At 49.7% G+C, this 16,403-nt stretch overlaps 1 protein-coding gene across 1 annotated transcript in view; it reads right to left on the reverse strand.

The window, feature by feature from the left end:
- The window catches only part of LOC126523916 (uncharacterized), a 469,956-nt gene that overhangs the window by 189,418 nt on the left and 264,135 nt on the right, over positions 1-16,403 (reverse strand). The window contains exon 9 of the mRNA XM_055066991.1: positions 9,130-9,274. Within this exon, the coding sequence (XP_054922966.1) occupies positions 9,130-9,274 (145 nt within the window). The remainder of the gene's footprint in view (positions 1-9,129; positions 9,275-16,403) is intronic.

A 16,403-nucleotide genomic window follows, 5' to 3' on the forward strand; every position in this document is an offset into this window, starting at 1 on the left:
ACGATGTCAATAACCCGCCTCTCTGCGGCCGAAACCCGGCAAGGTCGCTGCCGCCGGGGAGCATGAGATTCAGTGTGGATGGTCTGGGAGACCGCTGTCTCCGAACCCAAACTAGTTGTCCGGCAATGGATGAAGAGCTGAATCGATGGAAAGACGCAGAAGCTCGGCGCGCTGCTTCGGAATAAGGTTAGCGTCGATGGATGTAGTAAAAGGGTGCGGCGAAGAACTCGAAGGCACAGGGTCTACAGCGGCGATACAAGCAGCAGGTGGGCCTCCGTGTGTATTGAAAAGTAAGTGCATCAGCTAAGCACGGCCGATACCCTTGTAAAACACATGTGAGTGGCACCAGAACGGAAATCAAGCCCAGCGAATGGCAGAGGAACCATTATGCGGCGCTTGAAGAGGTCAGACGGCATAAAGAGCACACTACCTTCACAGAGGTTGTCGAACGACAAAGGAACGACCGCAGACGATCACAGCGGTACGTTGGTCTCTTCCGTGACGAAAAGCTTGGCAGGAGGCTGCTCTTCAGATGGTGTGTCACAAAGAGGAAAGATCGCAACCTTGACGCCGGCGCAGTCAATGACGGCATATTGGCTTGAAAGAAAATCCCATCCCAAGATGACGTCACGAGAACAAGAGGCGAGAACAAAAAACCGACGACTTGTGAAAGAGTATTTGTCCGATGGACTCATGCATTCGAAAGGCGTAACCGGTAAAGCGCGTTCTTGAACTTCTCTGGGTGTGTAGCTGAATGTCGGTCGCCAGTAGCGAGGCGGTATCCGGCGCCGGCAGAAATGCGCCTCGTGGCACGCAATTTCGCAGGCGTAACAAATCGGCTGGTTTTCTCGTGTGCGCCATGCGTTTTGCACACTGGAATACTGTGGCACTAATTTGGCGGGAGACGGTGATACCCTTGTTGGTGCATGAAACGCGGTCATCGTGGCAACCTGCGCACATCTTATTGGTGTCGCAACAGGAATGTTCTAAAGGCAGGGATAATGCACTCGGCGACTTGATGCTAGATGACGTGTTGCTGCGTCAACGAAGGGGAGGGCGTCTCTTGCGTCGAAGACACCAATGAAAGCTTGCGGGCACCCTCTTCGCGAATAAACTTTATAACCAGCACCATCAGCGAAGAGCCATCGGCGGAAACCGCCAAGCTAGAGGGAGAGCATACCAGTGAATACCGCATGGCGAGCCGCTGCTTGTGCAACTCGTCATAGCTCTGGCAGAGGGTGACTTCTTCCGACATAGTGTTGGGGTTCTCTGCCAACAGCATCTGAAAGGAATCGGTGTCAAGCCCCTTTAATATCTGCTAGATCTTGTCGCTTTCTGCCATTGCCGTATCGACACGCTTGCAGAGATCTATGACCTATTCGTTATATCTAGCGAATGTCCCACCGCTCTGCTGCCCTTATTTTCGCACACGTTACCTGGCGCGAAGCTTGCCGACAGCAGGCCGCCCAAGCACCTCTGTGAAGTCAGTCTTGAATACCACTCATGTCGATAAGTTGAGTTCGTTGTCGAGGTGCCACATGTTAGTAAGGTAGCTGAGATAGAATATTGACACGCGTACTTGTTTATCCTTATCGGGCGACCACGTTTCATCGCCCAACAAATGTTGTCGCAGAGCGCAGGGCGCGCCCACGTGTAACGGAAGTTTCTGGAATGTTATGGATGGTTACATTAGCTGTCTGTCACCGAACCTTGTCTAATGTGATTGCATGTATGCGCGACGCCAATAGTGTAGAACTTCGAGGAAGACACGCGGGTCCCAGCGAATACTCTGGAACATTCGACGACTCATGTATAACAGCCGACGCGCTTGACCCGCCGATCAGATTTTCGACGATCGCCGAGTGTGTTCGCCGCTATCGTTGTGTTTTTAGTGTAGTCTGCTTTTGAGAGCACAAGTTCGCCCAATAAAACGCTAGTTTCGTTAATCACAGTTTTGCTGCCTTCTTCACCGCCACTGCTACGTGACAATGTGGAGTTGTTCAATGGGGCCTCATCGTCCCCCTTGTGGTGGCGCACCCTCTCATAGGAGGCGAGCCCGTCCTCGACGTCACGGTCTCTGATACCGCATAAAATGGTAAGGTCGTACTGACGCAGTGCACCTGGGCAGGCTACGACAGGCATCGTGGTCGTTGGACGCGGTGACGGTTCCTCCGCCATGAGGGGAATGGAAGGCAGACTCCGGCTTCGAATTTCCAGGTTTCCTGGTGTACACCGCACATCCACCAAGTGTGCCGACGTTTATGGCACGTCAGCCAGAAACACAGCGGCAGCAACGATCCCTCAGCTCGATCGGCGAACTCAATGGCGGCAGCGCGTCGGCAGCGTGCCGAACTTCAGGCTCCGTGACACGCAATAGCGACGGGACTTTCCAGGGCCATTCTTCTTCCTTATACAACGATTAAATATTTAAAAACAACACTTTCAATAACCGAATTAAGCAAGCTAACGTGGCAGGCCTGTTGGTGAGACATTGCGAATAAAACCGCTGCAGACAGTCAGACGCCCTGTGTCTGCAGCGGTTGCATTCACAATAATAACCGAACCATTTTCCATCATAAGTCTTATGCACATTTATTGAGCAGTGTCTCATGGCTTAAGTTCACCTATTTCAGAACGTGCATTGGGTTCAAGACCTGCAGTAGACCAGAACCTGAAAAGCTGGAATATTTCCAGAGGTAATGTTTCAAGAATAGCACTAGCATAAATGCACACGGTTAAGGTCAGGGGCCTGGGCAAGTTGGTCGTTCACGGCAAAGGAAGCAGCGCGTGGAAGACGGAAAGATTCCATCACTTTTTTGTATGGTAACGAAGCAGAGGTCAAATAAGTGATTACTAGCTGGTTATTTATAAAATATTGCTCTCTTGTACTACTGTAAAAAAATAAAAATAAAGGAAGAAAGGACCCACCAAGAAAGCAGAATCACCTGTTAAATGTTTTTCTAAAGCACAAGCAAATGTGTTGTTCATACCTTGCTTTCGAAAGAGTATATTATGCGGTTCATTCTTTTCGATGAACGCTAACATTGCGTTGATCGCTTATGCCGCATTTATATTTGTATATATGCTGGAGAACGCTCTTTAAGTTGGAACGTCCGAGGTGAGGTAAATGTAGTAGTACGATTTGCTCAACGTGGACATATTTCTGGACTTTTCTCTTCCATTACCGTGTCCTTACGTCTTCGATTTTTGCCCAGAATAATGCGGTTGACTCCAATTTTCCCGTCGCTGGCAAAATTAGGAAACAACATTTTCCACTCTTGTTCAATTCACCCTAGATTAGGCAAAAGTCTGCATTAGGATACAGAGAAATGACAGTTTATCTTCATAATAACAGCAACATTTGCTGACCATCATAAAAACTGCCCACTGGACGGCAGTCCCTTGTGTAGCTCGATTACAACTGTCTCATGAACGAACTGGTTGGGAATTCGTAAGTCGTACACTTAGAAGGAGCGTTAGCTGAATAGATCCTGTATGGCGCAACTGTCGCCTCTCGAGCCGGTGAAGAAGACCGCTGACGTGCATGTAGCGCGAGAATAGAACACGCTAGCACGCGCGACCTGAGCGGCCGCAGTATCGGCCGCTCCCGAGATCCAGCGGCACCATGGCTGGCTGGCCTAAATCAACCGTAGCTACCGGCGGCTATCTCTTCTCCCCACCTCACACAAATTGGTGACCCCGACGACCGAGCCCAACCATGCCACCTTCAAGGCACCGACTCTACCAGTGCGAGAGTGACGTGGCCCCACGCGGTACGGCAGACGTCCCGAGGTTGTACGGTGTCCAAGAATTCTACATCGACATGCCGAACATCTGGTTCATCCAGATGGACAAGCATTTCCGTCTCAACATAGTTCCAGGCCTCCTGCTGTCCCCTCCCGGCCCCGACTTTTATGAGGACTTCTGGGCAGCCGTCCTTGCTAACTACGCCACCTTGAGCTCTCAGTCACAAGAGCTCTCGCCATTTGAACCGTCGCGTCGTTCCGCGTCTTGTGGTCCCACATCGCCTGCGTCCACCCGTGCCGATTGTCAGCACGCGCCGGCCCCAGCATCAAACGTTGACTAGGTGCGTGAGCTTCCCCCATCTGAAAAGCAGCTGCGCGACGAATCTTTCCAAGGAATTCACTGGGACAAATTCACGCCCTTTCGGCTGCTCCACGGCCCGCCGCTCACCTTCCTTGGCTGTTCTCACAAGCTATTCGCTTTACGTTTGGAGGCACTGCACTGACTCAGAGGCTCCTCAACCAGCCCCACTAGGCGCGACTTTCACTCTCGCAGGCACGGCGACACTACAAGTACAACCTTCGCGATGCCTTCAGTGACCACCACAACCCTTATGCTATCGGCATTCGAGATTTCGCAGTGACTACCAGCAGACGAGCCTTCCAATGATCCGTGCTCGAAACTTCCACGGATACATGGCCTACCGAAGTTTTGCAGGAGCAGCTTTGTCATTTGTTTTCTTCAGCTCGAGAATCACTTCTACGTCAACAAAGTGAGTGACCAACACTTAATTGCGCTATCTCTACGTCTGTCGCGAGCTGCCCGGCGGTCTTCTTTCGGAGCTCCGACTTCTACCAGGCCCGGGCATCTACCAGAACCAGCGGCGGGTCGTGATTTCGCACTATGGCATCACTGTGTCTGCGCCTCGCTCAACGGTGCCGGGGCTGCCTGGTACATTTCTCCTGAATTGCGACAACCCGACACTACCAGCGATGGCAGCATCTGCTTTAGGTAGCCCCTCTGCCCTGGCAATTCACGCAATAAATGAGCAGCGGCTGGACTAACCACGCCATTTTGAGACCAAGGTCTGGCTGGTCGTCTCAATACGCCGCCCTGTAGAACCTTACCCGCAACTGAAATGATGACGCAGCATGAACCAGCAAGGGCAACAAGGCACAGCGACACTAGCATTTCTCTGCCACTGCCATTGTTGTACACCGTTCGACGACGCCATCTTCAGCGTTGTTGCCTTCACCGGCCTGAACTGTCAACACGCGCCAAGAACCAGTGAATAGAACGCAACTCTGCTGCCAAATTGTACCTCACTGGTCGCGCAGACGTCGACAATGCAAGATGATGTCCTCAACGTGCACGACAATGTACCCTGTGTCGGGACACTCTCAGCCGCGACCACCAGAGAGCTATTTGTGCCTTTCCCAGCATCACGGACTTCACCTGCACTTCTTCACGGGTACTACGAATAGACATTCATTTACATAGACTTGCAGCCTCATTCCTTTCTTACGTGTGCTTTTTGCAGGTATTTCCGTCGCGCTTCGGACAAGGAGGGGGACCCTGTAACGGTGCGACTATCGCCGCCCGACCCGCGCAGAAGAAGGCTGCTCGCGTGCACGTAGCGCGAGAATAGAACACGCTATCGCGCTTGACCCGAGCATCGGCCGCTCCCGAGATTCAGCGGATGGCCGGTTGAAATAAACAGTGGCCACGGTGGCTACTTCTTGGCGCCGCCTTCCAGACTAATTAAGTACACAGGGATGGAGAAAGTCAGCACCCGCGAACAAAGTTTAATGGGTTTTGTTAAGTTTATATGTTAGTATCCACCGACTACAGGTATTAAAACAAAAATAAAGCTCCTAAGCCATACCACTCTGTGAGGGTGGTTGACCAGCGAAGCTGTTTAGAACACGACACGAACGTCACACATTATTTATAAACAAAGGTACGAACTCATTTATTGCCCTGATGGGTGGTCATTGTGACGAAAGGTACGCACACTCATTTATTGTCTTGATCAGTGGTCATTACTTCAATCGTAACGGCAATCACATCCTTTGATGATGTCAAGTTGATGCACGTATGCCGCTGGGTGGTCGGTTCGGCTGGATCTGTGTGTTATCGCAAGGAATAGGTCTGAAAAAGGGAAGGCGTAATACACTCCCTTTTGGGTACCGACACATCTATATTGAAATTACCGACAACGACAACAGGGGTAGTGTCACCGAAGCTAATTCTGGCAAAGTTAGCTTGCGGGGCACGATGCCTACGGGGCTATGAGTCATTGCATTTTGCTTGCTTAGGGGGGTATGCGCGATTGATGCTGATAGTTTTTTGTTCACGGAGAACAAAAATGCATGATACCCTAGCGATATACAGCTTCGCTGTAATAAATTTTATGGAAAGAATGTTGTAATTAGCAAATTACAGAAAAAGAAAAAAATGAAGCATCAATTATACAGCTCTGCAACTCAGTACCACCATTCTTGTAACAGCATCGATCGAGATATCCAAATGATACAATATAGGTGCACTGCTCTGATGTATACTACTACTTCGTGAGTGGGACTTTTACAAAACGTTCGTAAACAATCTGAGAATTGATATTCACCTTTGTCCACTGTAATTCCGTAAACTGCAAATACAGTTTACACAATTCCAATAAGTGTTCTTAGTGCACAGCTATGTATTAGTAAACTTCGTGCTTCAATTTCTGAACTTGCAGATTTCCGGCAATATTGTAAAATACATGTCAAAAATGAAGATGACCGCTTCCTAGAACTGGTACAATTGTGCTTTCTCCCAAAATGCAACCGATTCGGACCGCAGCATCCAAGCGCCGAGTCGATGTACAGCATAAATCCCTTTTTGCTGACGGACTTTTTTATGATTATTTATTCATTTAATAATACTGTCTGCCGATGAAGGGCCATTAGAGGAGTGGATGATACCAACATATACAGTAGTACAGTATGACCACAAAAACAAGTAAATGAACAACTGCAGACGTCTCAGGAGGGATGCGAATCAGTTTAAATTCTATGCACCGTACAAATTTTTCCCAAAAATCGGAAAAAGATGAACAGACACAGTTTTGGCAAAAGAATAACGTGTACACATTGCAAAATTCTTAGACGCATGAGACTGACATGACAGAGTCGGGGAGCGCATTCCATTCTGTAATACCTCTCGGGATAAAGCTGTACTTAAAACAGTCATTTCTGACTTGAGGGGGTGTGATGTACTGCATATGATGATGTCTGGATTTGTAGAGATTTTGAAGTACTTGTGTTTGTCGACAAGCAAGTGGCCATTATTGGTCATTTGCTTCGAGGTCCTCTCCTGCGCTACCACTGAATGGCTTCACTACAGTTGCCGTAGCTGCAGGCCTTTTTCAAATATGTGTAAACCCAACCTGTACGTGCGGCAGCACTTCAGCTTGTCTGTCATCTCACGTAAATGCAGTGAACTCTTCGCGCTATGCACGGCATTGCTCGCACGCCCCCACTGCCGGGCATCGTCCTTGAAGGCTGTCAGGCGGCTCTCGTGTTCGACATAAAGGCGAATGGAGTGTCCGAAAGCAGCTCACAACGTCCCCTCCCAGCTACCACCGTTTGCTTGCCTTCTGCGACAGCGCCTTCGCCGTCAGTGCACTGCTAACACCGGTCGCCATCATCATCGCTCACTGCCGCGACTCCGTTCATGGGAAGGGTGCGCCGATGTCAGCCTACGGTGGCAGCCACATGGTGACCTCCAGTGACTGCCGTGGGCTTCAAAGGCTCCGAGACAAAATATTGCGACCATAAGGCTTGGCATTCTTCTACACACTGGCTTCATATATCTATACCATTTTTGTAGTTGAATATTCTGAAGTCATGCGACATCATGCGAAGTCACCATACGACAGAGTCCTGCATAACAGGTGTTGCCATAGAGAGCACAGAAGGTGAAGCTAAAGCTGTGACTGTGATCATGTTTATAATATTTTGCTTGATAAAGTTGGGGTACACGTTAATAATAGCGCTTATGGCACGCGACGTCCAAAAATAAAGTTTATTTGTGCTCCGAAAGCAAAGCGAAGAAGTCACCGTTAACAAAAGCTATCAGTACAGTTCGCGGTCGTCAAGCACAGCGCAGTGGCAAACAATCTGCCTCGGTGGCTTCATAGGCAGTCGCCTAAAATTCATCGGTGGTGATAACGGGAATTCCGGAATTTCATACATGAATTATGTTAAGATCTTAGACATGTTAGGATGAAGTGTATCTTAGCGGGTTTCGCACAGAGAGGCATCGTGATGGCATCGACTGCCCTGCACGAACAAATCATCTTTTGTGCACATGATTAAAAAGGGAAAAAAATTGCACTGTATAGGGGATATACCTCGAAGAGCAAGATTTACATGTTGAAATGTAAATCTTGATATTTAGCATGCAATTAAGGCTGGTGCATTGCATGGTCAGAACGAACCTCTGCAACGACGTTCATTACATGGAGATGTCAGTGTTTGACATGCGGCTGAAAATGATTGATTTATTTCAACATACTGCAGGCCAATGCTTCGCCCAAGCAGAAGTGAAATAATAGATTCTTTTGCACTGAAATGAGTAAAAACGAGCAATTTTATCAGGACACAGATAAAACAACACACACACAAATAAATAGAAACGTACATAAAGCACAATTTGAGATGGCAAATATACGTTCTAGTGACCCAGCAAAATCTTATGAGGAAGAAAAAAAACATATGGCGGTAACGAATTCCACTCTTACACTGTTCTAAGGAAAAAACTGCATTTAAAACTGTTTGTTTTGGAAAAAATTGGAGCTAGTAAATGCTCATCAACGTTACGAGTACTCACTGGAGTAGGCTTAATGCACACTGGAAGCTGGAGTTAATTTTCTCTTGATAGGCTATTACAAAGCAATATCAATCGAGCACTTTTTCTGCGGGTTTCTTGTGTTTTAATGTTGTGTAAATGCATTAACTGTGACGGGAATATTTTCTTCTGTATTTGCCGAATATAAACCCAACAGCTTTCCTACTGATTTTTTCAAGCTGTATAATGTATTTCCTCGTCTATACGGGTACCATACAGGTGAATCATATTCGATTGAAGACCTTTATAAGACAAGTGTCATAAGCCAATTTATTGATGTGTGCAGGGAAGTTTTTAGTTATCTCCATAAAACTCATGGTGATGATGAAAAAAACAGCGTAATTAACCTTTTGGCGATTCCTTAAAAATGGGAAACAAGCCCAGTGCCAATCATTACGAAAACTGTAAAGACTCAGCACATTGTTATGATAATCTACGTTCCCTTCAAGGATGAAAGACCATGGCTGTAATGCGACTTGAAACGAGACTCACCCGTTCGGCACCAGCCATTGGCGTCCACGATCTCTGCAGTCTCGCGCGGCAACTTGTAGTAGCCGCGCATCATGGAGGCCGTGCGGAAGGTCACCTCACCATGCTCGTGCGGTCCCAGGGCGCACCCGGTCTGGAGGCAGACGAACTGCGTTGCCATAAAATAATGTCACCGTTCAAGCGCTCTCTTGGATCACAAGAAGTTGCAAACAGATTCGCCAGGCAAAGTTGCTAGTCGTGAGCTTCGTGGGGCTATCAGTGGGCTGACATCCTCGAACCCTATGCTGTTCGAAAGCATGGGGTAACGAGGGCATTAAATTCTACAGCGTTTCGTTTTATACCCACATTCATGAATTTGACTTTATGGCTTCGAAGGTGCATAGGGTACAAGTACGGCCCAATGTAGATATAATTCCGCTGCCTAGTCAGCTCAATGCAACAGACCCTTTTCGTAACAGTAAAGGTAGCTTTCCCGCGAGGAAGTTTGCCAGACTAATGGCGGCGTAGTCCATTCTCGCAGTGTTTGTGAGCCATCTCTCGAATGCAGAAACCAGCTCACAAAATTTCTTGCAACGTCCTCGAGCAGTCGGGCCTCGCCGCCTGACCTGGCCGTGTGCCGAGTGACGAACTCTCTCGTTACACCACAACCAAACTATGTGTAACGCTGACCCATAGCTCAGATGTCGATATGTAAACAGACATTATTCGCTCCTCGCTGTTATCCTCTCGTCCTTTTACTTCCCTACTGAGACGCTGACTGCTCACCGTCGTTCGGGTGTCAGCTGTCTGCATTAGACACTTCGGTCGACAGTGAACTTTCTTTCTATTTTTAATTACTCATTTATTATTTGTCTATTTGTTGATGAACAACCAATCACTACCACTACTGCAGCAAGCGGGTATGAGCATCGTCTGTTTTTACAACGTATAAAATGTTGGCACAGCTCTCTTGAGACAAGTCCCAGCATGTGCAACTCATTTGAATAGAGATTTAGGGTTTATATACATTGCTATACAATGTACTGCAAGCCATACAAGCCTCACTATAGTCAGAATAGCATATTTCTAGGAAAGGTCGATGAAATATTTTGAAATTAGAAAATAAACATTTGGAGAAAAGCATAAATTAATGTTATCACGCTTACCACAGGTGTTAAGTGCACCAAGAGACAGCACCAATTTTTCATTATATTGCGAGAGGAATTATTTGGACACTTAAGCCGCATTTCCGCCGTCGGCGTTGCCATGGTGTTCCGTATTAAGTCCAAGTGCGATAACGTTATGGGAGGCGGCGAGAAGAATGTATTCGTAGCGGTCACGGTGCCGTGGGATCGCGGGAGTGGCAGACACCACGACCTCTCCGGTTGAGCGCACATGCGTGTTCTATCCTCGCGCTACCTGCACGTGAGCCCATCTCCTTCTTCGCCTACTTTGGAGGCGACAGTGGCGTCGCTACAGCGGCTACTCCTAGTGCGAAGCGCGACTCAAATGAAGTCCAACTGTAAAGTCCAGGTAAAGGGTGCAGATGGTGTCATCGTTGGCAGTATCGGGTTCATGCAATTCGACAGAGACGTACCAGGCAGCACCGGCAGTGAAGGTGTTGAGCGAGGCGCAGCCACAGTGATGCCGTAGTGCGAAAGCACGACCTGCCGCAGGTTCTCGTAGATACCCGGGCCTGCAGAAGGCGGAGCTCCGGAAGAGGACCGTCTTGCAGCTCGCGACTTGCGTGGAGATAGCGCAAGTGTTGGTCACTTACGCTGTTGACGTAACGGGGTACTCGAGCTGAAGAAACCAAATGGCAGAGATGCTCCTGTAACGGTAGGTCATGCATCCGCGGAAGGTGCTAGCACAGACTATCAGAAGGCTCGCTTGCTGCTGCTTGCGGTGAAATCTTGAATTCCGATAGGATCAGGGTTGTATCATGCGATAGTATCAGGGCCAAGGTTGTGCTCGTGGCGTCACCGTGCCTACGACAGCGAAATTTGCGCCTATTGGAGCCGGTGGAAATGCCTCTGAATCCGTGATGAGTTAGGTGCCCCCGAATGCAAAGCGGGCAGCTTGCGGGAACCTCCAAGAAAGGAGGGCTGCGGGCCGTAGGGTAGCGAAAAGCGCTCGCGTTGTGCCCGGTACTGGAAAGTGTCGACGTGCAGCTGCCTTTACTAAATGAGAGGAGGCTCACGGACCGAGTAGAGGTTTGCAGCAGGGGCTGGAGCGGGCTGACGAAGGCGACGGGTGGACGCAGGCGATGAGGGACGAGAAGACCCAAAATGCCGAAATGACGAGGTCTGTCGTGACCGAGCGCTCGAGGTGGCGTAGTAAGCAACCACGGCTGCCCGCAAGTCTTCGTAGAAGCGGGGGCCAAAAGGTGGCAGCCAAAGTCTAGGCTTTGGCTTTCCAACTGCTTTCCAGCTGGAAAGCAGTCGGAGCCTCGGAGCTTGTTGAGAAGGAAGTGGCGCTCCAGTTGAATGAGCCAGATGTCTCTTATGCCGATGTAGAATTCCCGGACACTCTACAACCGCGGAACGTCTGCCGGTCAACGTGAGGCCACATCACTCGCCTTGGTAGAGTGGGTGCGCTGAGGCTGGCATCGCTGGGCTCGGTCGTCCGGTGTCACCAATTTGTGGGAGACGGCGCGAAGAAGGTAGCCGTGGCGTCCACCGTTTATTTAGACCGGCCGGTCACGGTGCCGCGAGATCTCGGGAGCGGCAGACACCGCCACCGCTCAGGTCGAACACATCCTCGCGTTCATTCTATCCTCGCGCAGCGCGCACGCGAGCTATCTTCTTCTTCGCTGGCTCTGATGGTGATCGTCGCACGCGCCGTATGCGGTAAGCGAGTGCGAGTGAAAGCTTGAGAAGCCGAGCCGCGAATGGTGGCTCGTTGTCGCGCGCGCAAGGGAAGCAGTTGAGGAGGAAGCGCGCCCCCTTGTTTCGCACACAAGGCACATGGAGTAATGCGGGGGAGGGGGTGTGTTACTCTGGCGGCGGCTGCATGTGCGTGGCTGAGCGTGATCTGTCGCAGTGCCCCAAAAATAGTGGGACGGCCAAAGCGCAAGGGGTGTTAGCAGAATCGTCGTAGACAGTGTTTTTGTGATGTTGAGATAATGAAATCCTTCAGCTCGACAAATACCCATCCGTCGACTGAAAGCGTCCGAAAAAGGAAGCGCAACATGTGCGGGTACTGCTGAGTAATAAAAACTGCCACAGTCACGAAGACCAGTCTGGTAGCCCGTGGGAACAAGAACGACCGACGAGTTGTATTGTTGGTTTCCGGAGAGTAAAGTAAGGAACCGTGGGAAATGGGCTTTACTACTGCAATAAAAGAGGTATCTGCTTGAAGGTCAGCTGCTTGAGGCTTTACAACTGCATTTTTCTGGTTAGCATGGCGGGCGGCGTTTGGAGTGCGCTTTCCACAGCAGGCCTGCGTAGCGTGAAACTTTACGCGCGAATTTAGGCCGGAAGTACTCTTGCAGGCTGCATGCGATTCTCTGCTGTTTTACTTGCGTGCGTGTAGTATGGTAATTAACGATGAAATTGTAGTTTAATGGGATGCTTTTATCGAATTAAGTAAACTGGGTTTGCGTTGATTTTGGTGCTATTGGTGATGCGTGTAGCATCGAATCTTCGAATGCCTTCACTATGTGGCGCTCGCCGTGAGACGTGAGACTACTCGCTCTACTCAACGCTTTATGGCATGTTCTGTGGCGTGTTTGCCTCGTTTTCCGACTCGTGAAGGAAACATTTGCTTACTGCATCAGCGCTTTTGCATACGGCTGCACGCTTAGGGCACTGCGTCGTGATAGCTGCGTAGTATTCGCAACTATGCTCTTTTTACATTGGTGGTGGTGACAAAGACAAAGTGAAGACACACAAGAATACACAACATTTGCCGCACACGCAAATACTTTATTTCAGAACACACACTTCATATTTATATACCTGCGCACCCTCACACCTCAAAGATGAGCCAGGCAAGATTTAAATCATTTTAAAATAATTTTTATATATGCGAGTACCTGCAACGCCACAAGGGCATTGTAGCAGGCGTACAGATATACATTGGCAACAGAAAGGACTGAAAATATATATTGTCGCGTACCAGTTTGTGCCACTGTAGACAAAAAGATGTTGGCAGGTGAAGTGGAGGTAGTGTTCGAAGATCGGTAGATCGTCTTACCGTGGCCACTGAGCTGCATCCTTGTAACCGTATATATTGTATATACATATATTTTTCCTCCGTAATATTTAGGTGGAGGTGCTGGGTAAACTCGCCAGAAGCCGGCCCGGGATCTTCGCAGCGGGCGTTACATCGGTTCCGCTGTTATGGCTACTGACGCTGCCTCCGCCGCTCAGACACCAGCTAAAGTAGTGCTAACCCAGCTACGTCACCCGGGAGTCCCCATCGGCACTTGCAAGGTTACCGTCGAAGACTGAACAACGTCGTGTCAGCGTGTCGAAAAGAAAAACAAGTTGGATGCCGCACTTTTGCTGGCCAACGTGGTATTTTACTTCGGAGGAACCACGAGGATATGGTTCGAGACGCATGAAGCTGATATTAGAAGCAGAAACTCCTGCAAGGAAAAGCTACGCGATCTTTTCGGAAGACCTGTGGGACGTCAAATGGAGGTCGAGCAAAAGCTAGCGTTTCGTGCCCAGACATCAACCCAATCGTACGTAGTGTATATTCAAGACGTTCTGACTCTCTGTCGTGAAGCAGACGCGGACATGATGGAGGCCGGTAAGGTGGGACACATCTTCAAGGGTGTCGCGGACGATGTGTTCAACCTCCTGATTTGCAAGAACTACTCAACGGTTGAGTGCTTCATTAGGAATACCAGAATTTTGAGTAAGCGCAGAGCAAACGCATCGTAGAACGCTTCGACCGACTTCCGAATACGGCTGCTACTTCCTCCTGCAACGACCCTCCGGCGTCACATCCGCCTATAACGCCAAACCTGACAAAGGTCATCCGCCGCGAACTTAAGGTGATGGCTCAAACACGGTAATTTGCCTCCCCTACCACCACTCCTGTCACTGCGTCTGCTACACCTCGAAAGTCGTTCCCGAAACGATATCGGAATCCCTCTGAGTGGCGAACACCGGATGACAGGCCAGTTTGCTTTGCTTGCTCCCGGGTCGGTCACATCTCGTGCCACTGCCGTGGTACCCGCTGGTACTCCTCACCTCGAGCATGTGTTGATCGCCGCTTCGACCGAGACCATCGTCCTCTGTCACCCCGTCTCGGAACCATACCATGTCGGCCTTCCATCTCGGCGAAACACCACCAGCCACTCGCCCTTCGCGCAACACCGTCAGTCCCGTTCGCCTACACCTCGAGGTCCCCGTCCTACGCGGGCCGCTTTTCGGGAAATTAAGCAATGCAGAGGGGTGCGGCTGCATTGGCGACTCGGAGTGCAAATCTCTGCTGACCCGTGCTCCTCGACCGAAGTTTGTTGAAATATTTGTTGATGATGTTCAAATCCTCGTCGATACTGGCGCTCACGTGTCGCTTATGCGATCAGATCTTCGTAGCCGTCTGCGTAAAATCCGGACACCTGCTGAGTCGCCTGCCGTTCGAGTTGCTGATGGCAGTACAACCACCGTGATAGGAATGTGTGCCGCCCGTGTTACCAGTGCCGGCCATCCACTGTTAGTCCTGTTCAGTTTACAGGCCGAATGTGCCTACGAAGTCATTCTTGGAATCGACTTTCTGACTGCCCATTCAGCCCTTATTGGCTGTGCAACAAGCACCCTTCCCCTTGAACTGGCCCATTACTTTGCTGACCCGACTGATGACCACCATTCTCTACTTCGTTCTACTGAATTTGTTCGATTACAGCATGATGCTGCGACTTACGTCCTCATATCGCCTCCTCCACCACTTCGAGATGATCCTTACGTAGGTTCCCCCCCTTGCGACGTCCTCCTGGCACGTGAAATAGCACTACCAAGCTCAATTGTAGCTCAGGTGAAAAATCCAGCGTGGCTTCCTCTTCTGAACTTTGTTCCTGTTCGTTTCTGAAAGTGCTGTCTGAGGCTGTATCTATCGCTGTGCTGTCCCTTTTGGAAGACTGTGGAGTAGCTGCTCTTACCACCGAACCACGATTCGACATTGCTGCAGCTTGTGCCCCTCCTACTTCACGCAACGACAAGTTTACGACAATGATAGCTACTGATCTACGACCTGCTTACGCTGACACCCTTCGCCGCATTCTGGTGTCCTATGAAGACATCTTTGATTTTGGCAATCGCCCGCTAGGTCGCACCCGTGTCGTCACCCATCCATACCCCACTGGTGACGCTCTTCCTACACACCGGAGGCGTGTGTCTGGGGCTGAACGCCAGGTGATCCAAACGGAGGTGGACAAAATGCTCTCCAAAGATATTATCGAGCCATCCGCAGCCGGTGGGCTTCACCTGTTGTTTTGATTAAAAATAAGGACAATGGATGGATATTTTCTATCGATTACCGTCACCTCAACAAGATTAACAAAAATGACGTGTGTCCGCTTCTGGGTATTGATGACGCGCTTGACTGCTTACACGGTGTGCCAGTTATTTTTCGCCGATTCATTTGCGCTCTGGCGACTGGAAAATCGCAGTGGATGAACGACATCACGAAATGACCGCCTTCGTGACCAAAGATGGTCTCTACCAATTTAAAGTGATGCCCTTCAGACTGTTAAATGCCCCTGCTATCTTCGAGCGTGCGATTGACTCTCTTCTGCGCGGATCCAAATGGACCACATGCCTATGCTACCTTGCTGACGTCATTCTCTTTTAACCAACGCTTGAGAGCAACCTCCACCGATTCTCAGCTCTCCTTGCTGTTTTTCGACGAGCTGGCCTACAGCTAAATTCCGAAAAAAAATGTAATTTCGGCCACCACCAAATATGAGTACTTGGTCACTTGGTTGACGCTGCTGGCTTCCAACCTGATCCTGATAAATTTCATGCTGTTGGTGAGTTTCCACTTCCTCGCTCTTCTAGCGATGTCCGAAGTCCGGCGATTTATCCAGAACTTTGCCGAAATCACTTGTCCTCTCACCGGCCTCCTCAACAAGGGCACCAGTTTTCGTTGGGGTCCCAACCAGGCTGCCGTATTTTCAACGCTTACCAATCGCCTTATCAATCCACCCGTATTGGGTCAATTTGATCCGCATGCCTGCACTGAAGTTCGCCCTGATGCAAGCGGTCAAGGCGTTGGTGCTATCTTGTCCCATCGACAGCGGGACAGGAATCGCTCAGCACCAGAGCGCAACTACTCCAAACATAACG

The sequence above is a fragment of the Dermacentor andersoni genome, chromosome 6 (genome assembly GCF_023375885.2).
Source record: "Dermacentor andersoni chromosome 6, qqDerAnde1_hic_scaffold, whole genome shotgun sequence".
Lineage (NCBI taxonomy): Eukaryota > Metazoa > Arthropoda > Arachnida > Ixodida > Ixodidae > Dermacentor > Dermacentor andersoni.